The sequence below is a fragment of the Mobula birostris genome, chromosome 15 (genome assembly GCF_030028105.1).
Source record: "Mobula birostris isolate sMobBir1 chromosome 15, sMobBir1.hap1, whole genome shotgun sequence".
Classification (NCBI taxonomy): domain Eukaryota; kingdom Metazoa; phylum Chordata; class Chondrichthyes; order Myliobatiformes; family Myliobatidae; genus Mobula; species Mobula birostris.
In genome coordinates this window covers 80963020-80986581 of record NC_092384.1, presented here as the reverse complement: position 1 = coordinate 80986581, position 23562 = coordinate 80963020, and the positions used below count along the sequence as shown (strand labels likewise).

The window sequence follows — 23562 nt, the reverse complement described above, 5'->3', positions numbered from 1 at the left end:
TGGCGGGAAGGGACAGGATCAGAGTGATGGGGAGGGGGGAGATGGCGGGGGGGTGGAGGGGGACAGGATCAGTGATGGGGAGGGGGAGATGGTGGGGGGGCGGAGGGGGACAGGATCAGTGATGGGGAGGGGGGGGAGATGGTGGGGGGGCGGAGGGGGACAGGATCAGTGATGGGGAGGGGGGAGATGGGGGGGGCGGAGGGGGACAGGATCAGTGATGGGGAGGGGGGAGATGGCGGGGAGGGACAGGATCAGTGATGGGGAGGGGACAGGATCAGTGATGGGGAGGGGGGAGATGGCGGGGAGGGACAGGATCAGAGTGATGGGAGGGGGGAGATGGCGGGGGGGGGGTGGAGGGGGACAGGATCAGTGATGGGGAGGGGGAGATGGTGGGGGGGCAGAGGGGACAGGATCAGTGATGGGGAGGGGGGAGATGGTGGGGGGGCGGAGGGGGACAGGATCAGTGATGGGGAGGGGGGAGATGGTGGGGGGGCGGAGGGGGACAGGATCAGTGATGGGGAGGGGGGAGATGGCGGGGAGGGACAGGATCAGAGTGATGGGGAGGGGGGAGATGGCGGGGGGGCGGAGGGGGACAGGATCATGATGGGGACGGGGAGATGGTGGGGGGGCGGAGGGGGACAGGATCAGTGATGGGGAGGGGGGATATGGCGGGGAGGGTCAGGATCAGAGTGATGGGGAGGGGGGAGATGGCGGGGGGGCGGAGGGGGACAGGATCAGTGATGGGGAGGGGGGAGATGGCGGGGAGGGACAGGATCAGAGTGATGGGAGGGGGGAGATGGCGGGGAGGGACAGGATCAGAGCGATGGGGAGGGGGGAGATGGCGGTGGGAGCGGAGGGGGACAGGATCAGTGATGGGGAGGGGGGAGATGGTGGGTGGGCGGAGGGGGACAGGATCAGTGATGGGGAGAGTGGAGATGGTGGGGGGGCGGAGGGGGACAGGATCAGTGATGGGGAGGGGGGAGATGGTGGGGGGCGGAGGAGGACAGGATCAGAGTGATGGGGAGGGGGGAGATGGCGGTGGGCGGAGGGGGACAGGATCAGTGATGGGGAGGGGGGAGATGGTGGGGGGGCGGAGGGGGACAGGATCAGTGATGGGGAGGGGGGAGATGGTGGGGGGGCGGAGGGGGACAGGATCAGTGATGGGGAGGGGGAGATGGTGGGGGGGCGGAGGGGGACAGGATCAGTGATGGGGAGGGGGGAGATGGCGGGGGGGCGGAGGGGGACAGGATCAGTGATGGGGAGGGGGGAGATGGCGGTGGGCGGAGGGGGACAGGATCAGTGATGGGAAGGGGGGAGATGGCGGGGAGGGACAGGATCAGTGATGGGGAGGGGGGAGATGGTGGGGGGGCGGAGGGGGTCAGGATCAGTGATGGGGAGGGGGGAGATGGCGGGGAGGGACAGGATCAGAGTGATGGGGAGGGGGGAGATGGTGGGGGGCGGAGGGGGACAGGATCAGAGTGATGGGGAGGGGGGAGATGGCGGTGGGCGGAGGGGGACAGGATCAGTGATGGGGAGGGGGGAGATGGTGGGGGGGCGGAGGGGGACAGGATCAGTGATGGGGAGGGGGAGATGGTGGGGGGGCGGAGGGGGACAGGATCAGAGTGATGGGGAGGGGGAGATGGTGGGGGGGCGGAGGGGGACAGGATCAGTGATGGGGAGGGGGAGATGGTGGGGGGGCGGAGGGGGACAGGATCAGTGATGGGGAGGGGGGAGATGGCGGTGGGCGGAGGGGGACAGGATCAGTGATGGGAAGGGGGGAGATGGCGGGGAGGGACAGGATCAGTGATGGGGAGGGGGTCAGGATCAGTGATGGGGAGGGGGGAGATGGCGGGGAGGGACAGGATCAGAGTGATGGGGAGGGGGGAGATGGTGGGGGGGCGGAGGGGGACAGGATCAGAGTGATGGGGAGGGGGGAGATGGCGGTGGGCGGAGGGGGACAGGATCAGTGATGAGGAAGGGGGGAGATGGCGGTGGGGGGAGGAATGTACGATCAGAAAGATGAGGAGGAAGGCACTGAGGGTGGGAGTGACGGACGGAGGGAGGTGTCACCCACAGGGGAGGAGCCGCCGCCGCCGCCGCCGCCGACTGTCGGAGGAACTGCTGTCCCCGCCATGTCTGTGGTATTTGTGCCACAGCGGCTGCGGAGCAAATGTGAAATAAACCAGGCGACCATCCAAAAGGTGAGCGGGGCTGTGGGCCGCGTCGAGCCTGGCTCCCGGGCCTGGGGCTGTGCGTGTGGCGGGCGGCTGCGGCCTGGCGCCGGGAGCCGGGATGGTGCTGCCACTCCGGGAGACGGGCCGTGAGCCCCGCGCTCTCAGGCTGTGGGGTGCCGGGCCCGCGTTGAATTTTAGTCGGACGCGATGATGTGGAAGGCGGGATGGAGCAGTGGAGCTGATCCCGGGGTGAGGAGCGGCACGCAGGTTTTGGTGGAAGGCTTGGTTCGAGTTTGGGGGAGGGATTTTGGTCTTCAGCTTGCTCAGGGGGGTGCTGGGGTGGACTTTGTCTTCGGTGTCAAAGTTGGGGGTCGGTTCTAGGGTGGGATTTGGGTCCTGAGATCGGTGGGTGGGATGGGTGTTGTGGATCAGGTTCTCGGGTGAATGTTAATGCTAGTTGGGTGACAGTGGGGATTGGGTGCTGGTTTGGATGGAGTGGGTGATAGTAGGGATTGGGTGCTGATTTAAATGCTGTGGCTGTGTTGGGTGCTGGGGTGACTGCGGTTCGGCTTTGAGTGCTGTTTGGATTGGTAGGTATTTTGCTTGCTGGGTTGGGTAGGAATGGTGATTGTGTGTTGGTTCAGGTAGAGTTGATGTTTGTGTTGGGTGCTGGGTGAGTTTTGTAATTCAGTTGTGCATCCAGATACTTGTAATGAGCATCTCTGCCTTCATCACCTTCTCAAGTTTCAGATCATCGCCCTCCTTTGGGTGGAAAAAATAATTCTTCTATCCCTTCCTAAACACTCCCTCTGTACCTTAAACTTGTATTTCCTTTAGTAAGACCAGTTATATTTTGTAAGTCAGATACAATAATATCTAAAACATATTTGGACAGGTAATTGATTGATAAAAAGCATAGAGGCACACAGGCCTAGTGTAGGCAAATGGGATTAGTAGGCATGATTAGTATAGATGAGGTGGACGTCGTGGTGCCGTAGAACTCTATGATTCTAGGTTACGAGGATATAATCTCTAACAAACATCCCTCTTTGAAAGTGTATAAAATTCAGTGAATTGCAGTTAGTAACACAACCGAGAGTCCTGCCATAAGATAAATTTGGATGCCACCATAGTGTAGCAGTTAGTGCAAAGCTATTACAGCTCAGGACATTCCGGAGTTGGAATTAAATTCCGGTGCCGTTCTGTAAGGAGTCTATGTATGTTCTCCCCCGTGACCGCTTGGGTGTGCCCTGGTGCTGCGGTTTCCTCCCACAATCCAAACAGGCTGCTTAATTGGTCATTGCAAATTGTCCCGTGATTAGGTTAGGGCTAATCGGGGTTGTGGGGTTACTGGGACTTTGTGGCTCGAAAGGCCAGAGGACTGACTCCACGCTGTATCACTAAATAAATGAATAGTGTTTATAGACAGTAAGACACAGGAGCAGTGCTATCATTCAATCATTATCCCTCTCAACCCCAGTCTCCTGATTCTCCCCCAAGCTTTCACGCCCTGACCCTCCGCTTTAAGTATACCCAATGACTTGGCTTCCGCAGTCCAATGTGGCAATGAAATCTGCAGATTCACCATCCTCTGTCTAAGCAACTTCCTTCTCATCTTTGTTCTAAATGGATGCCCTTCTATTCTGAGCTCTGCCCTCTGGTCTGAGATTCGCCCTCTATGGGAAACATCCTCTCCACATCCACTCTATTGAGGCCTTTCAGCATTTGGTAGCTTTCAATGAGATTTACCCCCTACCCCCCATTCTTCTAAACTCTAGCGAGTACAAGCCCTGAGCTACCAAACACTCCTCGTTTGTGAGACCTTTCATTGCCGGGATCATTCTTGTGTATATTGGTACATACACTGCAACTTCCTTGCCAGGGCATGGAAACTCAAATCGAATGTGTGGACTCCATTAAACTCTGCCTTGCTATGGACTTGTATAAGAAGAAGTTATTCTAAACTGCCATCTAATGAAGTCTAGTAAGCCATTTGTTTTCTCTTGAAGCCACTTGATCAGATTTAATATCATGGACGTATGACTTGAAGTTTTAGTAGCTCAGGAATAAATCATTCAGCCGGCATCTCCAACCTGCTCCATCAGTCAGTATCCTGACTGAAATCTGTCTAACGCTGTTACCTCGTGGACTGTTTGTCCCATTCCCATCAGGGAGGAGGCTACGTAGTATCTACATTAGGGTGGCTAGACTCAAAAACAGTTACTTTCCCTCAGTGGTAAGGCTGTTTAATGCCTCCACCCACAAACTCACCCCTCCACACCCCCAACCACCACTACTTTATCATTTCCTGTCAGTCACCTTATGTACAGACACTCCTGTGCCTAGTGTCACTTTATGGACATACAATCAATCTGCATATATGAGCTGTCATATGTATTTATATGTATTGTGTTCTTTATCTCATTATGTTTTTTTTGTGTTGTATCAGATCCTGAAAAACAATTATTCCATTCTCCTTTACACTTGTGTACAGAAAAATGGCATTAAACAATCTTGAATCTTGGATGTTAATGTCCCTGGGTCGAAGGCTGTATGTTAATCAACAATTTGTTACTATTGATTAGTTGTGACCGTTAGTAAAAGTGGCATTTTTTTGTGGTTTCAGTTACTTGATGAGAACAACCAGTTAATTCAGTGCATTGTGGAGTATCAGAACAATGGCAAAGCTGCAGAGTGCACCCAGTAAGTCACTGAGTTTGTTTCTTTACTTAGAGATACAGCACAGTAACAGCCCCTTCCAGCCCAACGAGCCCCCACTGCCCAGTTGCACCCTGTGGCCAGTTAACCGACTAACCTGTATGTCTTTGGAATACGGGAGGAAACTGGAGCACCTGAAGGAAACCCACACTGTCACGGGGAGAACGTACCAGCTCCTTACAGAAAGTGGCAGGAATTGAAACTGGGGTGCTGGCACTCTAAAGCAGTGTGTTCATGGGCGGGAAAATTGGTCCATCTGTGTGTGGGAGGACGGGAAATAGGCTTGTATACCGTCATTGCATTGTTGTTGCTTGTGTTGGCCTGCTGGACATTGTGGAAATGCTATGTTGGTGTGGAATGTGCGGCAATACTTGGTTTGTGTTGGTTGCTGACACACACAGAGCATTTCAATGTATGTTTCAATATACAGGTGACAAATGAATCCAACAGCATTAATACTCAGAATCTGAATGAGTTGCTAAGTTTGTCATTATATTTAAAATGAATACAAAATATAAATTACAGAATTGTAAAACTCATCATTTAAATATCTACTTACAATAAGTTCAAGGTATGCTTACTTACCTCCAGAATGAGGGGTCACAGTTTGAGGATAAAGGGGAAGCCTTTTAGGACAGAGATAAGGAAAAACTTCTTCACACGGAGAGTGGTGAATCTGTGGAATTCTCTGCCACAGGAAACAGTTGAGGCCAGTTCATTGGCTATATTTAAGAGGGAGTTAGATATGGCCCTTGTGGCTAAAGGGATCAGGGGGTATGGAGAGAAGGCAGGTACAGGGTTCTGAGTTGGATGATCAGCCATGATCATACTGAATGGCTCGAAGGGCCGAATGGCCTACTCCTGCACTATTTTCTATGTTTCTATGTTTACCTAAGCCCGTCGCCCCACTTGGGGCACAGTCTGTGGAAAGTAGCTTCCATAGCACTCTGTCCTGGGCCGGTTTTTCACATTATCGCCAGGTGTACTCCTTTGAAGATCCTTCCTCTCCCCAGGATGAGGTCTTCGGGGCTTCTGTTCATATTTCCTGTCCCAGGGGTGAGGTCTTCAGAGCTTCCGTTGGTATTTCTGTAGTTCTAGGTTTTTACAGGATGGGGTTGCTAGCCGCATGTACAACCCTCCTATTGCAGCCAGCTTGGGACCGTCTGTGACAGAGTAAAGTTCATGGGATGACAGGTAGATTTACCTCATGATGGGGAAATGAAGATATTGAGACTGTTTTCCTCATGATGGTGAAATGGAGATATTGAGACTGTTTTCCTCATGGGGGAGAAGTGGAGATACTGAAGCTGTTTTCCTCATGGGGGAAGTGGAAATATTGAGGCTGTTTTCCTCAGGGGGGAAGTGGAAATATTGAGGCTGATTTCCATAGCATTGGAAAGGGTACAGAGGAGATTTACCAGGATGCTGCCTGGTTTTGAAAGTATGCATTATGATCAGAGATTAAGGGAGCTAGGGCTTTACTCTTTGGAGAGAAGGAGGATGAGAGGAGACATGATAGAGGTGTACAGGATAACAAGAGGAATAGATAGAGTGGATAGCCAGCGCCTCTTCCCCAGGGCACCACTACTCAATACAAAAGGACATGGCTTTAAGGGGTGGGAAGTTCAAGGGGGACATTAGAGGAAGGTTTTTTACTCAGAGAGTGGTTGGTGCGTGGAATGCACTGCCTGAGTCAGTGGTGGAGGCAGATACACTAGTGAAGTTTAAGAGACTACTAGACAGGTATATGGAGGAATCTAAGGTGGGGGCTTAAATGTGAGGCAGGGTTTGAGGGTCGGCACAACATTGTGGGCCGAAGGGCCTGTACTGTGCTGTACTATTCTGTGTTCTATGTTCCTCATGACAGGGAAGTGGAGATACTGAGGCTGTTTTCCTCATTGGGGGAAGTGGAGATACTGAAGCTGTTTTCCTCATGACAGGGAAGTGGAGATACTGAGGCTGTTTTCCTCATTGGGGGAAGTGGAGATACTGAAGCTGTTTTCCTCATGACAGGGAAGTGGAGATATTAAGGCTGTTTTCCTCATGACGGGGATGTGGAGATATTGAGGCTGTTTTCCTTATGACGGGGAAGTGGAGATATTGAGGCTGTTTTCCTCATGACTGGGAAGTGGAAATTTTGAGGCTGTTTTCCCCATGTAGCTCTGTCCTCGCTTCCTCTCAATTAACAAACCACTACCCTGTGGTTACCTCTTTCTGATTTTGGAAATAGAAATTTCCTGCTAACTATGCTGAGGTCTTCATTAATTTTATAGACAATGAATAGATGTCTTGTCTCTCCCTAGCTCCTAAACGACACCAGACTCATTAGCCCAGGAAAATCTCTGCACATTCACTGTTGCAGTCACACCTTCTCTGTGCCTTTCTGCACTCTGAAATGATAACTTTTCAGCCTGTTCCTTCTGCTCTGGCCATTGAAGTTTCTCATGTACCTTCCTCACCAATTCATTCACCCACCCAGCCGCCAGGTATCATAAAGTCATAGAGCACTACAGCAGAGAAACAGGTCCTTTGGCTGAGCTATCTATCTTCCTCATCCCATCAACCTGCTCCTGGACCATTACCCTCAATTTTGTGGAGCTGCTGTGGGAATGTTTTAAGGGTCAGTGTAGTGAGTGTTCAGTCTGTAAACTATCCGTGGTGTATCTCGGTGGGGGTGGGGGTATGTTTAATGGGGGGTACGGTAGCAAAGTGGTTAGCACAACTCTTTACAGAGCCGGCGATCGTGGTTCAATTCCAGTCACTACCTTTAAGGTACGTTCCTGTCTCCCTGTGACCGTGTGGGTTTCCTCTGGGTGCTCCCACTTCCCCCCACATTCCTAACATGTATGGCTTAGTGATAGTAAGATGTGCCACGCTGTGCTGGCACCGGAAACATGGTGATACTTCTGAGCTGCCCCGGCACATCCTCAGACTGTGTTAGTCCTTGAAAGATACGGTGAAATGCATTGTTTGTGTCAGTGTACCCGTGACAAATAAAGCTCATCCTTAATGATTGAATTTGCCTCCTGGGTGAAATGGTTGATGTATTGTAGAGTCATGCTGCAGGGTTTGGGAGTGTAAGAACTGCTTTAGTCAAGAGTATTAACATGTCTGGGCTCGATTGTAACCTAATGCCAGCGCCCAGGATTACTGCTGCTGTTGGCACAGATATTCGGCAGAAGGTTTCATTCCAGTCTGACGGGTTTGTGACAGAAAACTCACTGTTCATGTTCTCCAAAGCTTCTTGTATTTCTGTTACGCCTTTCTTAGCTCTGTGCACCCTCGGAGCACCTCGCTATCCATAAAATGACCCAGTCCATCAGTAAAGCCCTCTCCAGAATTGAGTGTATCTATACAGAGTGCTATAGCAGGAGAGCAGCATCCATCATCAGAGATCCCCACCACCCAGGTCATGCTCTCTTCTCACTGCTGCCATCAGGAAAGTGGTACAGGAGTCTCAGGACCCATACTAGGAATAGTTGTTACCCCTCAACCATCAGGCTTCTGAACCAGAGGTGTTAACTTCACTCATCTTCACAACCCCATCACTGAACCGTACCCACAACCCATGGACTCACTTTCAAAAACTCTTCATCTCATGTTCTCGATGTTTGTTGCCTATATATTTAACATTATTATTGTTTCCTTTTTAATTTTTTTATTATTTGGACAATTTGTTGTCTCTTGCACATTGGTTGTTTGTTCATTCTATTGGGTGCAGTCTGTCATTGATTCTGTTGTGTTTCCTGTATTTACTGAGAATGCTTGTAAAAAAATGAATCTCAAGGTTCTATAAGGTGTCATATATGTGCTTTGATAATAAATTTATTTTGAACATTGAGTGTATTTAAGTCACTGTTACAAGTTAAATATCAGGTTTACATTCAAGTTTATCGTCATCTGTACATATATACAAGCAAATGAAACAATGTTCCTCTACACCACGGTGCACCCACAAAACATGTATCACACACAGCACATAAACAAAATATTACTACAAATAGGTTAACAGTAGACAGCTTGCTGTTTTAGTGACAAAGCTATTCATTAGTCTCACAGCCTGGGGGAAGAAGCTGTTCCCCAGTCTGACAGTCCCAGTCCTGATGCTCCTGTACCTCCTTCCTGACAGTAGTGGGTCAAAGAGATTGTGGGATGGGTGATACAAAACACAAGGGAGGAGCATGATGGAATATACTTCATTTGTCTGGATAAGCTCAATACCCTTCAGAACAAAGTAGTCTATTGACATCTATCCACTATACTAAACATTCATTCTCTTTACTCTGGCACAGAGTAAATTTTAATTCAAAATTCATGGAGCACAGGTAAACAGTAAACAGCTTGCTGTCCTAGTCATGACACCTCAGTGGTGTCAGGGTATTCATTAGTCTCACTGCCTGAGGGAAGAAGCTGTTAACTCAGTCTGGCAGTCAGTCCCTGTCCTGGAACTCCTATATCTCCTTCCTGACGGTAGTGGGTCAAAAAGATTGTGGGATGGGTGGTAGGGATCCTCACCAATGCTTTGGGCCTTTCATCTACAACACTCCCAGTAAAAGTCACAAATGGGTGGAGGTGCGGGGAGTCTCCAATAATCTTCTCGGTGCTGTTTACTGTCCTCTGTAGGGTTTTGCAGTTCGATGCCCTGCAGCTCAGTCCCACACAGTGCTGCAGCCAGACAGGACGATCTCGATGGTGCTTCTTTAGAAAGGAGTCAGAATATAGGCGAGGAGCCCAATTGCCTCAGAAAGTGTAGATGCTGCTGTGCCTTGACTAGTGAGGAGGTGTTGTGGGACCTGGTTAGATCGTCTGTTATGTGCAAACCAAGGAACTTTGTGCTGTTCACTCTCCACAGCAGAGCCGCTGATGTCCAATGGAGAGCGGCCGTCCTGTGTCCTCCTGAAGTCCACAATAATCTCTTGTTTGGTCCATGTTGAGACGCAGGTTGTCTTTCACGCACCCTGTGACAAGTCTCTCTACCTCCTCTCTGTATGCCGACTCAGCATTGTTGCTGATGAGGCCAACCACTTGTATCATCAGCGAGCTTGATGATGCAGTTTGAGCTGGGTCTGGCAGTGTAGTCGTGAGTCATCGGTGGACTGAGCACACAGCCCTGGAGGGCCAAACGCTCAGCGTGGTGGAACTTGCAATGTTGCTACCAGCTTGGAATAACTGGGATTCTTCCATCAAGAATTCCAAGATCCAGTTACAGAGAGGGGTTTTCAGTCCACCAAGGACAGTTTACCCACCAGCCTCTGAGGGATGATCATGTTAAACACTGAGCTGAAGTTAATTAACAATGTCCTGGTGTATGAGGTGTCGTTTTCCAGATGGGACAGGATGGAGTGCAGGACCAAGGCTATGGCATGACCAGTGGACTGGTTTGCGTGGTAGGCGAACTGGAGCAAGAAATGCAGTAGCCAGTTGGTGCACAGCAAGCTCCCAGGAGCAGCAACAATGTGATCAGGAGCTGAGAGTTTTTGATGTCTTTGCAACAATAAATCTGGGCACTTGACATGATACGAGCACCAGAGTCAAGGACAGCTATCATCAGGTTCTTGAACCAATCTGCACAACCCCAACACTACCTCAGTGACACAGCACTACAGACCACCTCTTGCAATGCCATGGACTTGTCTTTAATTACATACAGTACAGGCCTTTCAACCCACAATATTGTAGTGGCTCTTTAACCTAGTCTAAGATCAACCTAACTCTTCCCTTCCACATAGCTCCCCATTTTTCTGTCACCCATGTACCCATCTACGAGATTCTGAAATGTCCCTAATGTATCTGCCTCTAACTCTACCCCTGGCAGTGGTTTCCATGCACTTAATGTATTTGTTAAAAAAAAATACCTCTGACATCCCCAGGTATACTTTCCTCCAATCACCTTGCTATGAAGAGCACAAAGTTCCTTAGTGTGCACATAACAGATGATCTAACGAGGTCCCACAACACCTCCTCACTAGTCAAGGCACAGCAGCATCTACACTTTCTGAGGCGATTGGGCTCCTCGCCTATATTCTAACTCCTTTCTAAAGGAGCGCCATCGAGACAGTCCTGTCTGGCTGCATCACTGTGTGGTACAGAGCTGCAGGGCATCGGACTGCAAAACCCTACAGAGGATAGTAAACAGCATGCCCACTCACATTAGCCATTTCCACCCTGGGAAAAAGTCTCTGGCTGGCCACCCTATCTATGCCTCTTGTCATCTTTTATACCTCCAAGTCTCCTCTCATTCTCCTCTCCAGATCTCAAGCTTGCTCAACCTATCCTCATAAAACATGCTGTCTAATCCAGGTAGCATCCTGGTAAATTTCCTCTGCACTCCCTCTAAAGCTTCCACATCCTTCCTCTCATGAGGTGACCAGAATGGAATATAATATTTCATGTGTAGTCTAACTAGGGTTTTGTAGAGTTGCAACATTATCTTGTGGCTCTTGAACTCAATCTCCCGATTAAGGAAGGCCAACACACCATAACCCTATCAACTTGCATGGCAACTTTGAGGAATCTATAGACATGGAACCCCAGATCCCTCTGTTCCTCCTTGCTACTAAGAATCCTGCCTTAACCCTGTACTCTGCCTTCAGGCACAACCTTCCAAACTGAATCACTTCACACTTTTCACCTTCACTCTCTTTGGTTATCATCAAAGGCTCAGAACAACTTGACTGCCATTTTGATTGATGCCGCCTTCACCCCAGCTGCCAGAGAAGGGCAACTTAAGATTCTCATTGCCAGGGTTTGGTGGGTGGGAATAAACGTGGGGAAGAGCTCTCGAGAAGCCTCTGACAACCAAACTGTATCAGTACCTGCTGTTCCTTTGGATTTATCAGTTGCATAGCGAGGGGGGGCGGGGCTGCTACGTGGGCAATAGCTTGCTCTCTATGTCATACTGCCCTGGCTTGCATATCACGTAGACAGCCAGGATGCAGCATCCGTGGACAACCCTGACCAACGGAGGGCCTCAATTGAACAAAGCATCTCAAACCGTTCTCCTAGGAGTATCCTCAAACTCTGGGGCTAGCTCAAAACAGTTTTCCTGCGAGTGTTCTCAAACTCTGAGGCCAAGTTGCAGAAAGTGATGCTGGAAGAGCGGGATATTGAAGGAGAAGGAAGGTTTCTGTAGGGTGCTCCAGGACCAGAGCATGAGTGGCCGAAAGCACAGTCACTACGAGTGATGTGACAAGATTGGTGACGTACAGGGACCTTGGGAGGGGTGAGCAGGGATATTGGTTGCAAGAATGAGGCAGTCCATGGTATTCAGTTGTCATTTGCCTGTATGGCTCCACACTGTTGAATTATCAGCATGGTAGCATAGTGGTTGGTGTAACATAAGACAGCGTCAGCAATTGGGGTTCAATTCCCATCACTGTCTGTAAGGAGTTTGTACGTTTTCCCCATACCCATGTGGGTTTCCTCTGGGTGCTCCAGTTTCCTCCCATATTCCAAAGATGTAAGGGTTAGGGTTAGTAAGTTGTGGGCATGCTAGCTTGGTACTGGAAGCGTGAAGACACCTGCGGGCTGCCCCCAGCACATCCTCAGACTGTGTTGGTCATTGATGTAAACAACGTATTTCACTGTGTCTTTGGATGTACATCTGACAAATAAAACTAATCTTTAATGTTTAATCTTTGCCACAGGATGATGAGGAGTGGGGAAGGGATGCATTAAGGTCTGGGGGGGAGGGTGGGGAAGATATCCATTCCAGAGCCCACCTGTCACCCTGTAGTCCTTGGCAGCACTGTCTGTGGTGCACGACCATAGGACATTGGAGCAGAATTAGCCCATCTGAGCCAGAGTCTGCTCTGCCATTCAACGTTGGCTGATTTATTATCCTTCTCAACCTCATTCTCCTGCTTTCTCCCCATAACCTTTGACAGCCTGACTGATCAAGAACCTATCAACCACCGAATAAACTCTTCTCAGGCTTCCAGCCAGGTACAAGTATCAATTTTAACCAATGTTTCGATGACAAACTCTGCCATCTTCATCAAGGATGACGCCTAGACATGTTCAGTCCGGTGGTATATATACCCCCATTACCTGTGCCTCCTGATTGGTTAATCCTCACCCAAACGGGTTTCCGTTGTCCTACCTTGTTTACAATTGATTTCCAGTTCTTACTTAGAACAAGACCACTGCCTTTGTTAAAGTTCTTTTTCTCTAGTTTTATTTCAATGGCTTCCTTCACCAGGCACTCCCAAGGCCCATTGACGTGGCACAGTAGTTTCAAGTTCAAAGTACGTTTGTAATCAAAGTATGTATGCCATATACAACCTTGAGATTCATCTTCTTGCAGAAAGCCACAAAACAAAGAAACACAATAGAATGTGTGAAAAAGAAAGAACAAATCAAGCAAACAATAAAAAAGTAAACAAATGACACACAGGCATGAACGGGGTCCCAGAAACTGATATCACAGCCATGGAGACGGTTCAGCACTGCAGCTGGATCAGGAGCTGACGGCTGCAGGCCACAGCTGCAGAGTCAACTCAGTTCTGAGGCGAGTGAAGTGTCTTCGAGCAGTGAGCTGAGCAAAGGTTCTTCCTTTGCCCTCGCCCTGACACCTTGATCTTTTTTAATCTGGCTTGGCACTTAAAGTGGGCTAATTGTTGGTTTGTTTTTCACTCTTGGGTCTGGGCTCTGCTGCTTCAATCTGGACCCAAGTCCACTTCAGTAATGGCTACAGTGGCCATTCCTGCATACTGCACTGTCCAGTTCGCCGAAACAACAGGTCATACAGACAACTCAAAAGCACACCTGCCAAAGGGAAATTACAGGTTGCAAATTGCAGTGATCATAGTTCTAAAAAAAGAATATTCAGTAGAACTGTTAGTGGTTTTGTTAGCTGTCCGCCAAAGGTTGCCATGTCTTGCCAGGGCCGCTTGGGACTGGGCAGAAAGTTGTTTAAAGAATAAAAAATCTTATTGTTTCCGTACAGGTACCAGCAGATCCTGCATAGGAACCTCATCTACCTGGCCACAATAGCAGATTCCAGCCAGAATGTGGCAAGTGCCCATCCTGTGGTAAGTGATAGCAAAGTGAGAGATTGAGGGAAGCCAGACTGCTCGAACCCAGGAGATCTTTGGCCTGGCCTGTCCTGTCCTGTCTGCCTCCTGCCTGGCTCTCTTACTTCTGTACCCCAACTATTAATATACCAATGGCTTATTGAGAAAGTAAGGAGGCATGGGATCCAAGGGGACATTGCTTTGTGGATCCAGAACTGGCTTGCCCACAGAAGGCAAAGAGTGCTTGTAGATGGGTCATATTCTGCATGGAGGCTGGTGACCAGTGCTGTGCCTCAGGGATCTGTTCTGGGACCCCTACTCTTTGTGATTTTTATAAGTGACCCGGATGAGGAAGTGGAGGGATGGGTTAGTAAATTTGCTGATGACACAAAGGTTAGGGGTGTTGTGGATAGTGTGGAGGGCTGTCAGAGGTTACAACGGGACATTGATAGGATGCAAAACTGGGCTGAGAAATGGCAGATGGAGTTCAACCCAGATAAGTGTGAGGTGGTTCATTTTGGTGGGTCAAATATGACAGCAGAATGTAGCATTAATGGTAAGATTCTTGGCAGTGTGGAGGATCAGAGGGATCTTGGGGTCCGAGTCCATAGGGCACTCAAAGCTGCTGTGCAGGTTGATTCCGTGTTTAAGAAGGCATAAGGTGCATTGGCCTTCATCAATTGTGGGATTGAGTTTAAGAGCTGAGAGGTAATGTTGCAGCTATATAGGACCCTGGTCAGACCCCACTTGGAGTACTGTGCTCAATTCTGGTCGCCTCACTACAGGAAGGATGTGGAAACCATAGAAAGGGTGTAGAGGAGACTTACAAGGATGTTGCCTGGATTAGGGAGCATGCCTTATGAGAATAGGTTGAGTGAACTCGGCCTTTTCTCCTTGGAGCGACAGAGAATGAGAGGTGACCTGATAGAGGTGTACAAGATAATGAGAGGCATTGATCATGTGGTTAGTCAGAGGCTTTTTCCCAGGGCTGAAATGGCTAGCACAAGAGGGCATAGTTTTAAGATGCTTGGAAGTAGATACGGAGGAGATGTCAGGGCTAAGTTTTTTACGTAGAGAGTGGTGAGTGCGTGGAATGGGCTGGTGGCGGCGGTGGAGGCAGAAACGATAGGGTCTTTTAAGAGACTCCTGGATAGGTACGTGGAGCTTCGAAAAATAGAGGGCTGTAGGTAAAGCCTAGGTAGTTCTAAGGTAGGGACATGTTCGGCACAGCTTTGAGGGCTGAAGGGCCTGTATTGTGCTGTAGGTTTTTTTTATGTTTCTATGTTTCTGATTATTTTACCCCATCCCATTGCCAACAGTCATATGCCAAACGTGAATTTTTCCATGCTTAAGTCAATGTAAATTTATTATCAAAGAGCTTGTGACATAGGAGCAGAATTGGTCCATTTTGCCTATTGAGTCGAGGCTGATTTATTATCCTTCTCAACCCCCCCATTCTCCTGCCTTCTCCCCATAACATGTTACCATATACTACCTTGAGATTTACTTTCTTGCAGGTATTTACAGGTAAATAAAGAAATACAACGATTTAGGAAAAAGATGTGCAAAAGCCACGGTGGTGTAGCAGATATAGTGGTATGCAAAAATTTGGGCATCCCTGGTCAAAATTTCTGTTACTGTGAATAGCTAAGCTAGTAAAAGATGAACTGATTTCCAAAAGGCATAAAGTTAAAGATGACACTTTTCTTTAAGCAACCCTCACAACACGCTGGAGGAACTCAGCAGGTCAGGCAGCATCTGTGGAAACGATCAGTCACGGTTTCAGGCCGAAACCCCTCTGCCCTTTCCCTCTTCAGTCCTGATGAAGGGTCTCAGCCCGGAACATTGACTGATCGTTTCCGCGGAATCTGTCCAACCTGCTGAGTTCCTCCAGTGTGTTGTGAGCATTGCTTTGACCCCAGCATCTACAGAGTATTTTGTGTTTACACTTTTCTTTAATATTTTAAGCAAGAAAACTTTTTTATTTCCATCTTTTGCAGTTTCAAAATAACAAAAAAGGAAAAGGGCCCGAAGCAAAAGTTTGGGCACCCTGCATGGTCAGTACATCATAACACCTCCTGTGGCAAGTATCACAGCTTGTAAATGCTTTCTGGAGCCAGCTAAGAGTCTTTCAATTCTTGTTTGGGGGATTTTCGCCCATTCTTCCTTGCAAAAGGCTTCTAGTTCTGTGAGATACTTGGGCCATCCTGCATGCACTGCTCTTTTGAGGTCTATCCACAGATTCTCGATGATGTTTAGGCCGGGGGACTGTGAGGGCCACGGCAAAACCTTCAGCTTGCGCCTCTTGAGGTAGTCCATTGTGGATTTTGAGGTGTGTTTAGGATCATTATCCTGTTGTAGAAGCCATTCTCTTTTCATCTTCGGCTTTTTTACAGACGGTGTGATGTTTGCTTCCAGAATTTGCTGGTGTTTAATTGAATTCATTCTAACCTCTACCAGTAAATGTTCCCCGTGCCACTGGCTGCAACACAAGCCCAAAGCATAATCGATCCACCCCCGTGCTTAACAGTTGGAGAGGGGTTCTTTTCATGAAATTCTGCACCCTTTTTTCTCCAAACATACCTTTGCTCATTGCGGCCAAAAAGTTCTATTCAAAAGGTTCAAAGGAACATCTAAACAAGCCTGATGCATTTTGAAACAAGTCCTGTGGACTGATGAAGTTAAAATAGAAGTTTTTGGGCGTAGTGAGCAAAGGTATGTTTGGAGCAAATTCTGGAAGCAAACATCACACCGTCTGTAAAAAAGCCGAAGATGAAAAGAGGATGGCTTCTACAACAGGATAATGATCCTAAACACACCTCAAAATCCACAATGGACTACCTCAAGAGGCGCAAACTGAATGTTTTGCCGTGGCCCTCACAGTCCCCTGACCTAAACATCATGGAGAATCTGTGGATAGACCTCAAAATAGCAGTGCATGCAAGATGGCCCAAGAATCACACACAACCAGAAGCCTTTTGCAAGGAAGAAAGGGCGAAAATCCCCCAAACAAGAATTGAAAGACTCATAGCTGGCTACAAAAAGCGTTTACAAGCTGTGATACTTGCCAAAGGGGGTGTTACTAAGTACTGCCATGCAGGGTGCCCAAACTTTTGCTTCGGGCCCTTTTCCTTTTTTGTTATCTTGAAACTGTAAAAGATGGAAATAAAAAAGTTTTTTGCTTAAAATATTAAAGAAATGCGTCATCTTTAACTTTATGCCTTTTGGAAATCAGTACATCTTTTACTCGCTTAGCTATTCACAGTAACAGAAATTTTGACCGGGGTGCCCAAACTTTTGCATGCCACTGCTTTACAGCGGCAACAACCCAGGTTCAATCTTGCCACTGTCTGTAAGGAGTTTTACGGTGGCAACAACCCAGGTTCAATTCCCACCACTGTTTGGAAGGAGTTTGTACGTTCTGCCTGTGACCGTCTGGGTTTCCTCCCACATTCCAAAGACATTTGGGTTAATTGGTCACTTGGATGTAATTTGGCGCTGCGGTTCGTTGGGCCTGTTGTCATGCTGCATCTCTAATGAATTAAATAAATAAAAGAATAGGCATGTCCTTTTTCTAAAAAAAAGTTTTGCTTTTACTAATCTACTGTATTTTAAAGTAATTTGCTTGTTCGGCATTCCTGGCTCAGCACAATGCGAAGATATCCCTTTGTTACTAACATGTCCAGACAGACAGAGGCCTCTCTTTGTATATTTGTTCCAGCCTATGTCGTATATTTATCTATTTTCCTGGAGAATTGTTGCCTGGTCTTGCAGTGGGACTCACGACACATTTAAATTATAGCACTGTGAGGGATTATTTTGCTCCACTCCTTAATATACAATCCTACTGTTGGTCTGGATGCAGTCCATCTGTTTAGATTTGGTGTCCCAATTATAGTTCTATAAGTTTGCTCGTTGTCTAAATTCCAGCATATTAAATTGTCATGTTAAAATTTAAATAACTCTGGAAATTCTGATCAATGTATCCTCACTTATCAATGTATTTCCGTTCCCTTGCACAGAATCCATCAGGTCTTCGGGATTAGTTAACCTCAAGTATATAATTTCCTCTGTATAGCTTTCCCTTGCTGTAATTTCTCCACTCCTTGCTGTTCCGCGAGAAAGGAGAGTAAATCAGCATTTAATAGAGCTGGCTGCATAAGATTATATTTGTTATAATCTAATCTCTTAACATTATCAGTTATGTGGGAGGGAAAGGTTAGATTGATCTTAGAACAGGTTGGAAGGTCAGCACAACGTTGTAGGCTGAAGGCCAGGTACTATGCTGCAATGTTATGTGGTCAGTATTTCCTTTTGGGTGCCATGGTAGCGTAGCAATTAGTGCATTGCTATTACAGCTCGGGCTGTTTCGGAGTTCAATTCCTGCACCATCTGTAAGGAGTTTTTTTTGTTCTCCCCATGACTGTGTGGGTTTCCTCCAGGTGCTCCAGTTTTTTTCCCCATAGTTCAAAGATGTACTGGTAGGTCATTGGAAATTGTCCTGTCATTAGGCTAGGGTTAAATTGGTGGATTGCTGGATGGTGTGGCTCATTGGGCTGGAAAGGCCTGTTCTACGTGGTATCTCTAAATAAAATAGAAAATAAAAACAGCACAATACCACCAAACAAACCCCGCCCTTTGACCCCCTCTCCCCCACCCCCACCATCAGAGATCACTAGTCCTCACCCTCAGGGCCCGCTGACTGTGCTCCTTGGCTATGAGGATCAGAAGTTTTCACCCTTAGTACCTCCATCCTCATCGAACTCACTGGAGTCCGACATCTGGACCTGCTGACTGACCTCTGACCCCGAGGCTCTCCAACCTCAGGGATCACCAGGCCTCTTCATCGGGACTACTGTTAAGGATTAGGGGTCACTTAGAGTCGAACACTTGACCCACTTTCCTTGGTCAGGTTCTCTCTACTGAGATGTGATCAGAATCAGGTTTAATATCATTGGCATATGTCGTCAATGTGTTGTTTGTAGTAGAAGTACATTGCAATACATTATAATGAAACTATAAATTACCATAAAAGGTATGTATAAATTTTAAAAATTAAGTATGTGGTGCAAAAAGAGAGGGAAAAAATAATGAGGTGGTGTTCAGATGTTCACTGTCTATTCGTAAATCTGATGGTGGAGGGGAAGAAGCTGTCTTAAAATATTGAATGTGTGTCTTCAGACTCCTGTACCTCTTCCTTGATGATAGCAATGAGAAGAGGGCATGTCCTGGGTGATGGGGGTCCCTAGTGCCCATGATGGAGCTGGTTGAGTTTGCAACTTTCTGCAGCTTTTTCCAGTCCTTTGGAGTGGCCCCTCCATATCAGACAGTATCCACGGCACATGCTGAAGTCCAGATTTACCATCACAAATAGTGGACACACTAGCCCATCCTACCTTACTGCACCATCATAGTGCCTCTCTTTCTCCTGATTGCCTGCCTTCAAGAACTCGTTGACCTCAGCAGAAGATACCTGCGACATCTAACATGTTCTCAACTTCAGGTGCTCAACCAGCCAATGGCAATGGGGCCAGGGGTAATGGATCCTGTCGGGAGAGCTGGAGATCCCATGGGAAGCAGAACTCCTCCCCCTGGACAAGGGAACCCTCATCAAATGGCAGGTGAGACTGATCTCTGGTGGAGCCTTTGGTTTGGGGAGAAGAGGAGGGGGTGGGGGCAAGGCTGGAGCAGGAGATGGCTTTACATCTTTACTTTCCTGAACTTCTGTCAACTTACTTTTTCTGGGAAGGGTGTAGCGAGAGGTATGAAACATCGAGACGAAGACTAAGCCCCCAGAAGCCAGCATTATCTAGGCAAGGATCGCCTGCAGATCAAGTGCAGACACCCCAGGCAAGAGAGGTTTCCTAGGGACAATTACTTCACTAACTTCAAAGTGCCATTGGTTGTCAGCTTGTAGTTTCTATTGACTTTAATATCTGTATTGTGAATGGTGATTGTTCTTGCAAGTAAGGAATTCAAACATGCGTACTTTACCAAATGGTCATTATCCGTAACCGCTAGGCAATTCTGTGTAAATATGAATTTCTCTGTTCAGAATTTAGAACAGTGTAGTGACAGGGGCCATGCTGTTCACTTTGAGCACAACGAGAGTAAAGTGCGATTGAGTCGTAAATGTGTGTGTTCCAGATCTAGTAACTTTATTTCTTTATCAATAATGACAGCACTGTTGATCAAAGTTCAAGGTAAATTTAGTATCAAAGTACTTATAGGTCACCATAAACAACTCTGAGATTTATTTTCTTGTGGGCATACTCAATAAATCCATAATTGAATAATAGCCAAAATAGAATTAATGGAAGACCGCACCAACTTGTGCATTCAACCAGAGTGCAAAAGACACAAACTGCAAGTACAAAAAGAAAGAAATAATAATAATAAAATAAACAATATATATTAACATGAGATGAGGAGTCTTTGAAAGGTTGTGAGAAACATTTCAGTGATGAAGTGAAGTTGAATGAAGTTATTCTCTTTGGTTCAAGAGCTAAACAAGTTCAGATCCCAGCCTGACTGTCCAGAAGACCAGTCTGTGAAAGTGACCATGGAACAATGCGATTGTGTTGAGACAAGGGAAAATCTGAGCAGCAGACACCAGATGCTGGAGGAGCTCAGTAGGCCAGGCTGCATCTAGGAAAAGAGTTCAGTCGATGTTTCAGGCTGAAACCCTTCAGCAGGGCTGGAGAAAAGAAGCTGAGGAGTAGATTTAAAAGGTTGGGGGAGAGGAGAGAGAAAAACACAAGGTAATAGGTAAAAACTTAAGGGGGAGGGGATCAAGTAAAGAGCTGGGGGGGCCCTCTCCTTCACCATTTCCCATCCCCTTTTCCCCCCTCTCACCTTCTCCTTGCCTACCCATCACCTCCCTCTGGTGCTCTTCCCCCCTTTTCTTCCATGTCCTTCTGTCTCTTTTACCAATTTATTTCCCAGCTCTTTACTTCATCCCTCCCGCTTCAGATTTCACCTATCACCTGGTGTTTGTCTCTCTCCCTTCCCCCACCTTTTAAATCTACTCCTCAGCTGCTTTTCTCCAGTCCTGCCAAAGGGTTTCAGCCTGAAATGTTGACAGTACTCTTTTCCTTTGGTTGTGTTAAAACCTGTCTTTTGCTTTACACAGGGATCTTTGGGTGCAAGCCCACAGATCCCTGAAAATGGCAACACAAGTAGAGAGGTTGGCAAAGAAAGCGTAGAACATGCTTCCCTTCATCAGTTAGGGCAGTGAGTACACAGTAAGTCAGGAAGTCATGTTGTAACTGTATGAAACGATGGATGAGTGGCATTACATGCAATTCAGATTGCCGCAGTACAGTCCATGGATGTGTAGACTTTGGAGAGAGTCTGGGAACGTTTTCCCAGGGCACTGCCTGGATTAGAGAGTTTTGGCTATAACAAGAGATTGGATATACCTCTCTGCTTTTCCCTCTATTTCCCGAGGAGACTGAGGTCCTTTAACATCTGCCGGACGATGCTGAGGATGTTCTACGAGTCTGTGGTGGCCAGTGCGATCATGTTTGCTGTTGTGTGCTGGGTCAGCAGGCTCAGGGTAGCAGACACCAACTGAATCAACAAACTCATCGTAAGGCCAGTGATGTTGTGGGGATGGAACTGGACTCTCTCACGGTGGTGTCTGAAAAGAGGATGCTGTCTAAGTTGTATGCCATCTTGGTCAATGTCTCCCATCCACTACATAATGTACTGGGTAGGCACAGGAGTACATTCAGCCACAGACTCATTCCACCGAGATGCAGCACAGAACGTCATAGGAAGTCATTCCTGCCTGTGGCCATCAAACTTTACAACTCCTCCCTTGGAGGGTCAGACACCCTGAGCCAATAGGTTGGTCCTGGACTTATTTCATAATTTACTGGCATAATTTACATATTACTATTTAACTATTTATGGTTCTATTACTATTTATTATTTATGGAGCAACTGTAATGAAAACCAGTTTCCCCCAGGATCAATAAAGTATGACTATGACTATGACTAATGCAAGGGGAGATCTGAGAGAAGTTTACAAAATTATGAAAGGGATAGAAAAGGCAGTTCACATTCAAGTTTAATTGTCATTCAACCATACAGATAATTTACATATTACTATTTAACTATTTATGGTTTTATTACTATTTATTATTTATGGTGCAACTGTAAGGAAAACCAATTTCCCCCCGGATCAATAAAGTATGACTATGACTAAATACAGCCGAATGAAACAGAGTTCCTCCGGGGCTGAGGTGTAAAGCATAGAACCAACAGTCACACACAGCGAACAGCACAGTAACAGCAACAGAAAAACATATGGTCACAAAAATAATGCAGTCCAAGCCCCGAGTGTCACGGACTGTAGATTGATGGTGCAGGGGATGTTGCCCTGGAGTCATGTTTCTTCAACAACAGCCCATCACACATGAGTGCAGCTGCAGACGAATGCAATCCAGCTTGTCTCCCACAGAGTGAACGCCAGAGGGCAGCCCCAACCCAGCACACCCACAGATGCTCTCTTCCTGGGATCTGAATTCTAGAGCTCGTTTAGATTTATAGATTTAATTAGAAAGTTTGAAAAAGAGATGTGGGGTAAGATTTTGTTTTAAGAGTAGTGGGTACCTGGAATGCACTGCCAGGGGTGGTGGGTGTACAGACGTAATAGTAGCATTTAAGAGGCTCTTAGAAAGACACATGAATAGACAGGGAATAGGTTTCTTTTTTACTTATTTAGAGATACACTGTGGAACAGATCTTTTCAGCCTTACTGCAATTCGAGAGGGAGAAGCATAACTCACATGTATCAGTATCGCAATGGAATAAAGGGAATTGCAGCGGCATGAGAGAGGAGCTTGCCCAGGTGGATTGGAGGGGGATACTGGCAGGGATGACAGCAGAGCAGAGATGGCTGAAATTTGTGGGAATAGTTCAGAAGGTGCAGGAAAAAGTTCTCAAAAGGCAGGGGTAGGCAACCATGGCTGACAAGGGAAGTTAAGAACTACGTAAAAGGGAAGGGTATATAAGGCAGCAAAAAGTAAGTGAGAAGTTGGATGATTGGGAAGCTCTTAAATCCAACAAAAGGCAACTAAAAAAGCTACAAGAAGGGAAAAGATGAAATATGAGGGCAAACTAGTCAATAATATAAAGTAGGATACCAAAAGATCTTCAGTTACATGAAGAGTAAAAGGGAGGTGAGAGTTGATATTGGACCACTGGAAAATTATGCTGGTGAGGTAGTAATGGGGGACAAAGAAATGGCAGATGAACTTAATGGGTACTTTGCATCTGTCTTCACTGTGGAAGACACTAGCAGTGTGCTAGAGGTCCGTGAGTGTCAGGGAGCAGGAGTGAGTATCATTGTTATTACAAAGATAAATGTGCTGTGCAAATACAAAGGTCTTAAGTCACCTGGGCCACAAGGACTACGTCCCTGAGTCCTGAGAGAGGTTGCTGAAGAGATAATGGATGCATTGGTCATGATCTTTCAAGAATCACTTGATTCTGGCATGGTCCCGGAGGACTAAAAGATTGCAAATGTCACCAAATTCTTTAAGAAGATAAGAAGGTAAAAGAAAGGAAATTATAGGCCAGTTAGCCTAACCTCAAGTGGTTGGGAAAGTGTTGGAGTCCATTATTAAGGACAAGGTTTCGAGGTACTT

General features: G+C 47.2%; 1 protein-coding gene across 1 annotated transcript in view; it reads left to right on the top strand.

The window, feature by feature from the left end:
- Nucleotides 1-2082: 2082 nt before the first annotated feature.
- The window catches only part of LOC140210758 (protein SSXT-like), a 42573-nt gene continuing 21093 nt past the window's right edge, over nt 2083-23562 (top strand). Inside the window, exons 1-4 of the mRNA XM_072280001.1 lie at nt 2083-2201; nt 4801-4877; nt 13840-13924; nt 19410-19527. Coding sequence (XP_072136102.1) covers nt 2133-2201; nt 4801-4877; nt 13840-13924; nt 19410-19527 — 349 coding nt within the window. The 5' untranslated portion in view covers nt 2083-2132. The remainder of the gene's footprint in view (nt 2202-4800; nt 4878-13839; nt 13925-19409; nt 19528-23562) is intronic.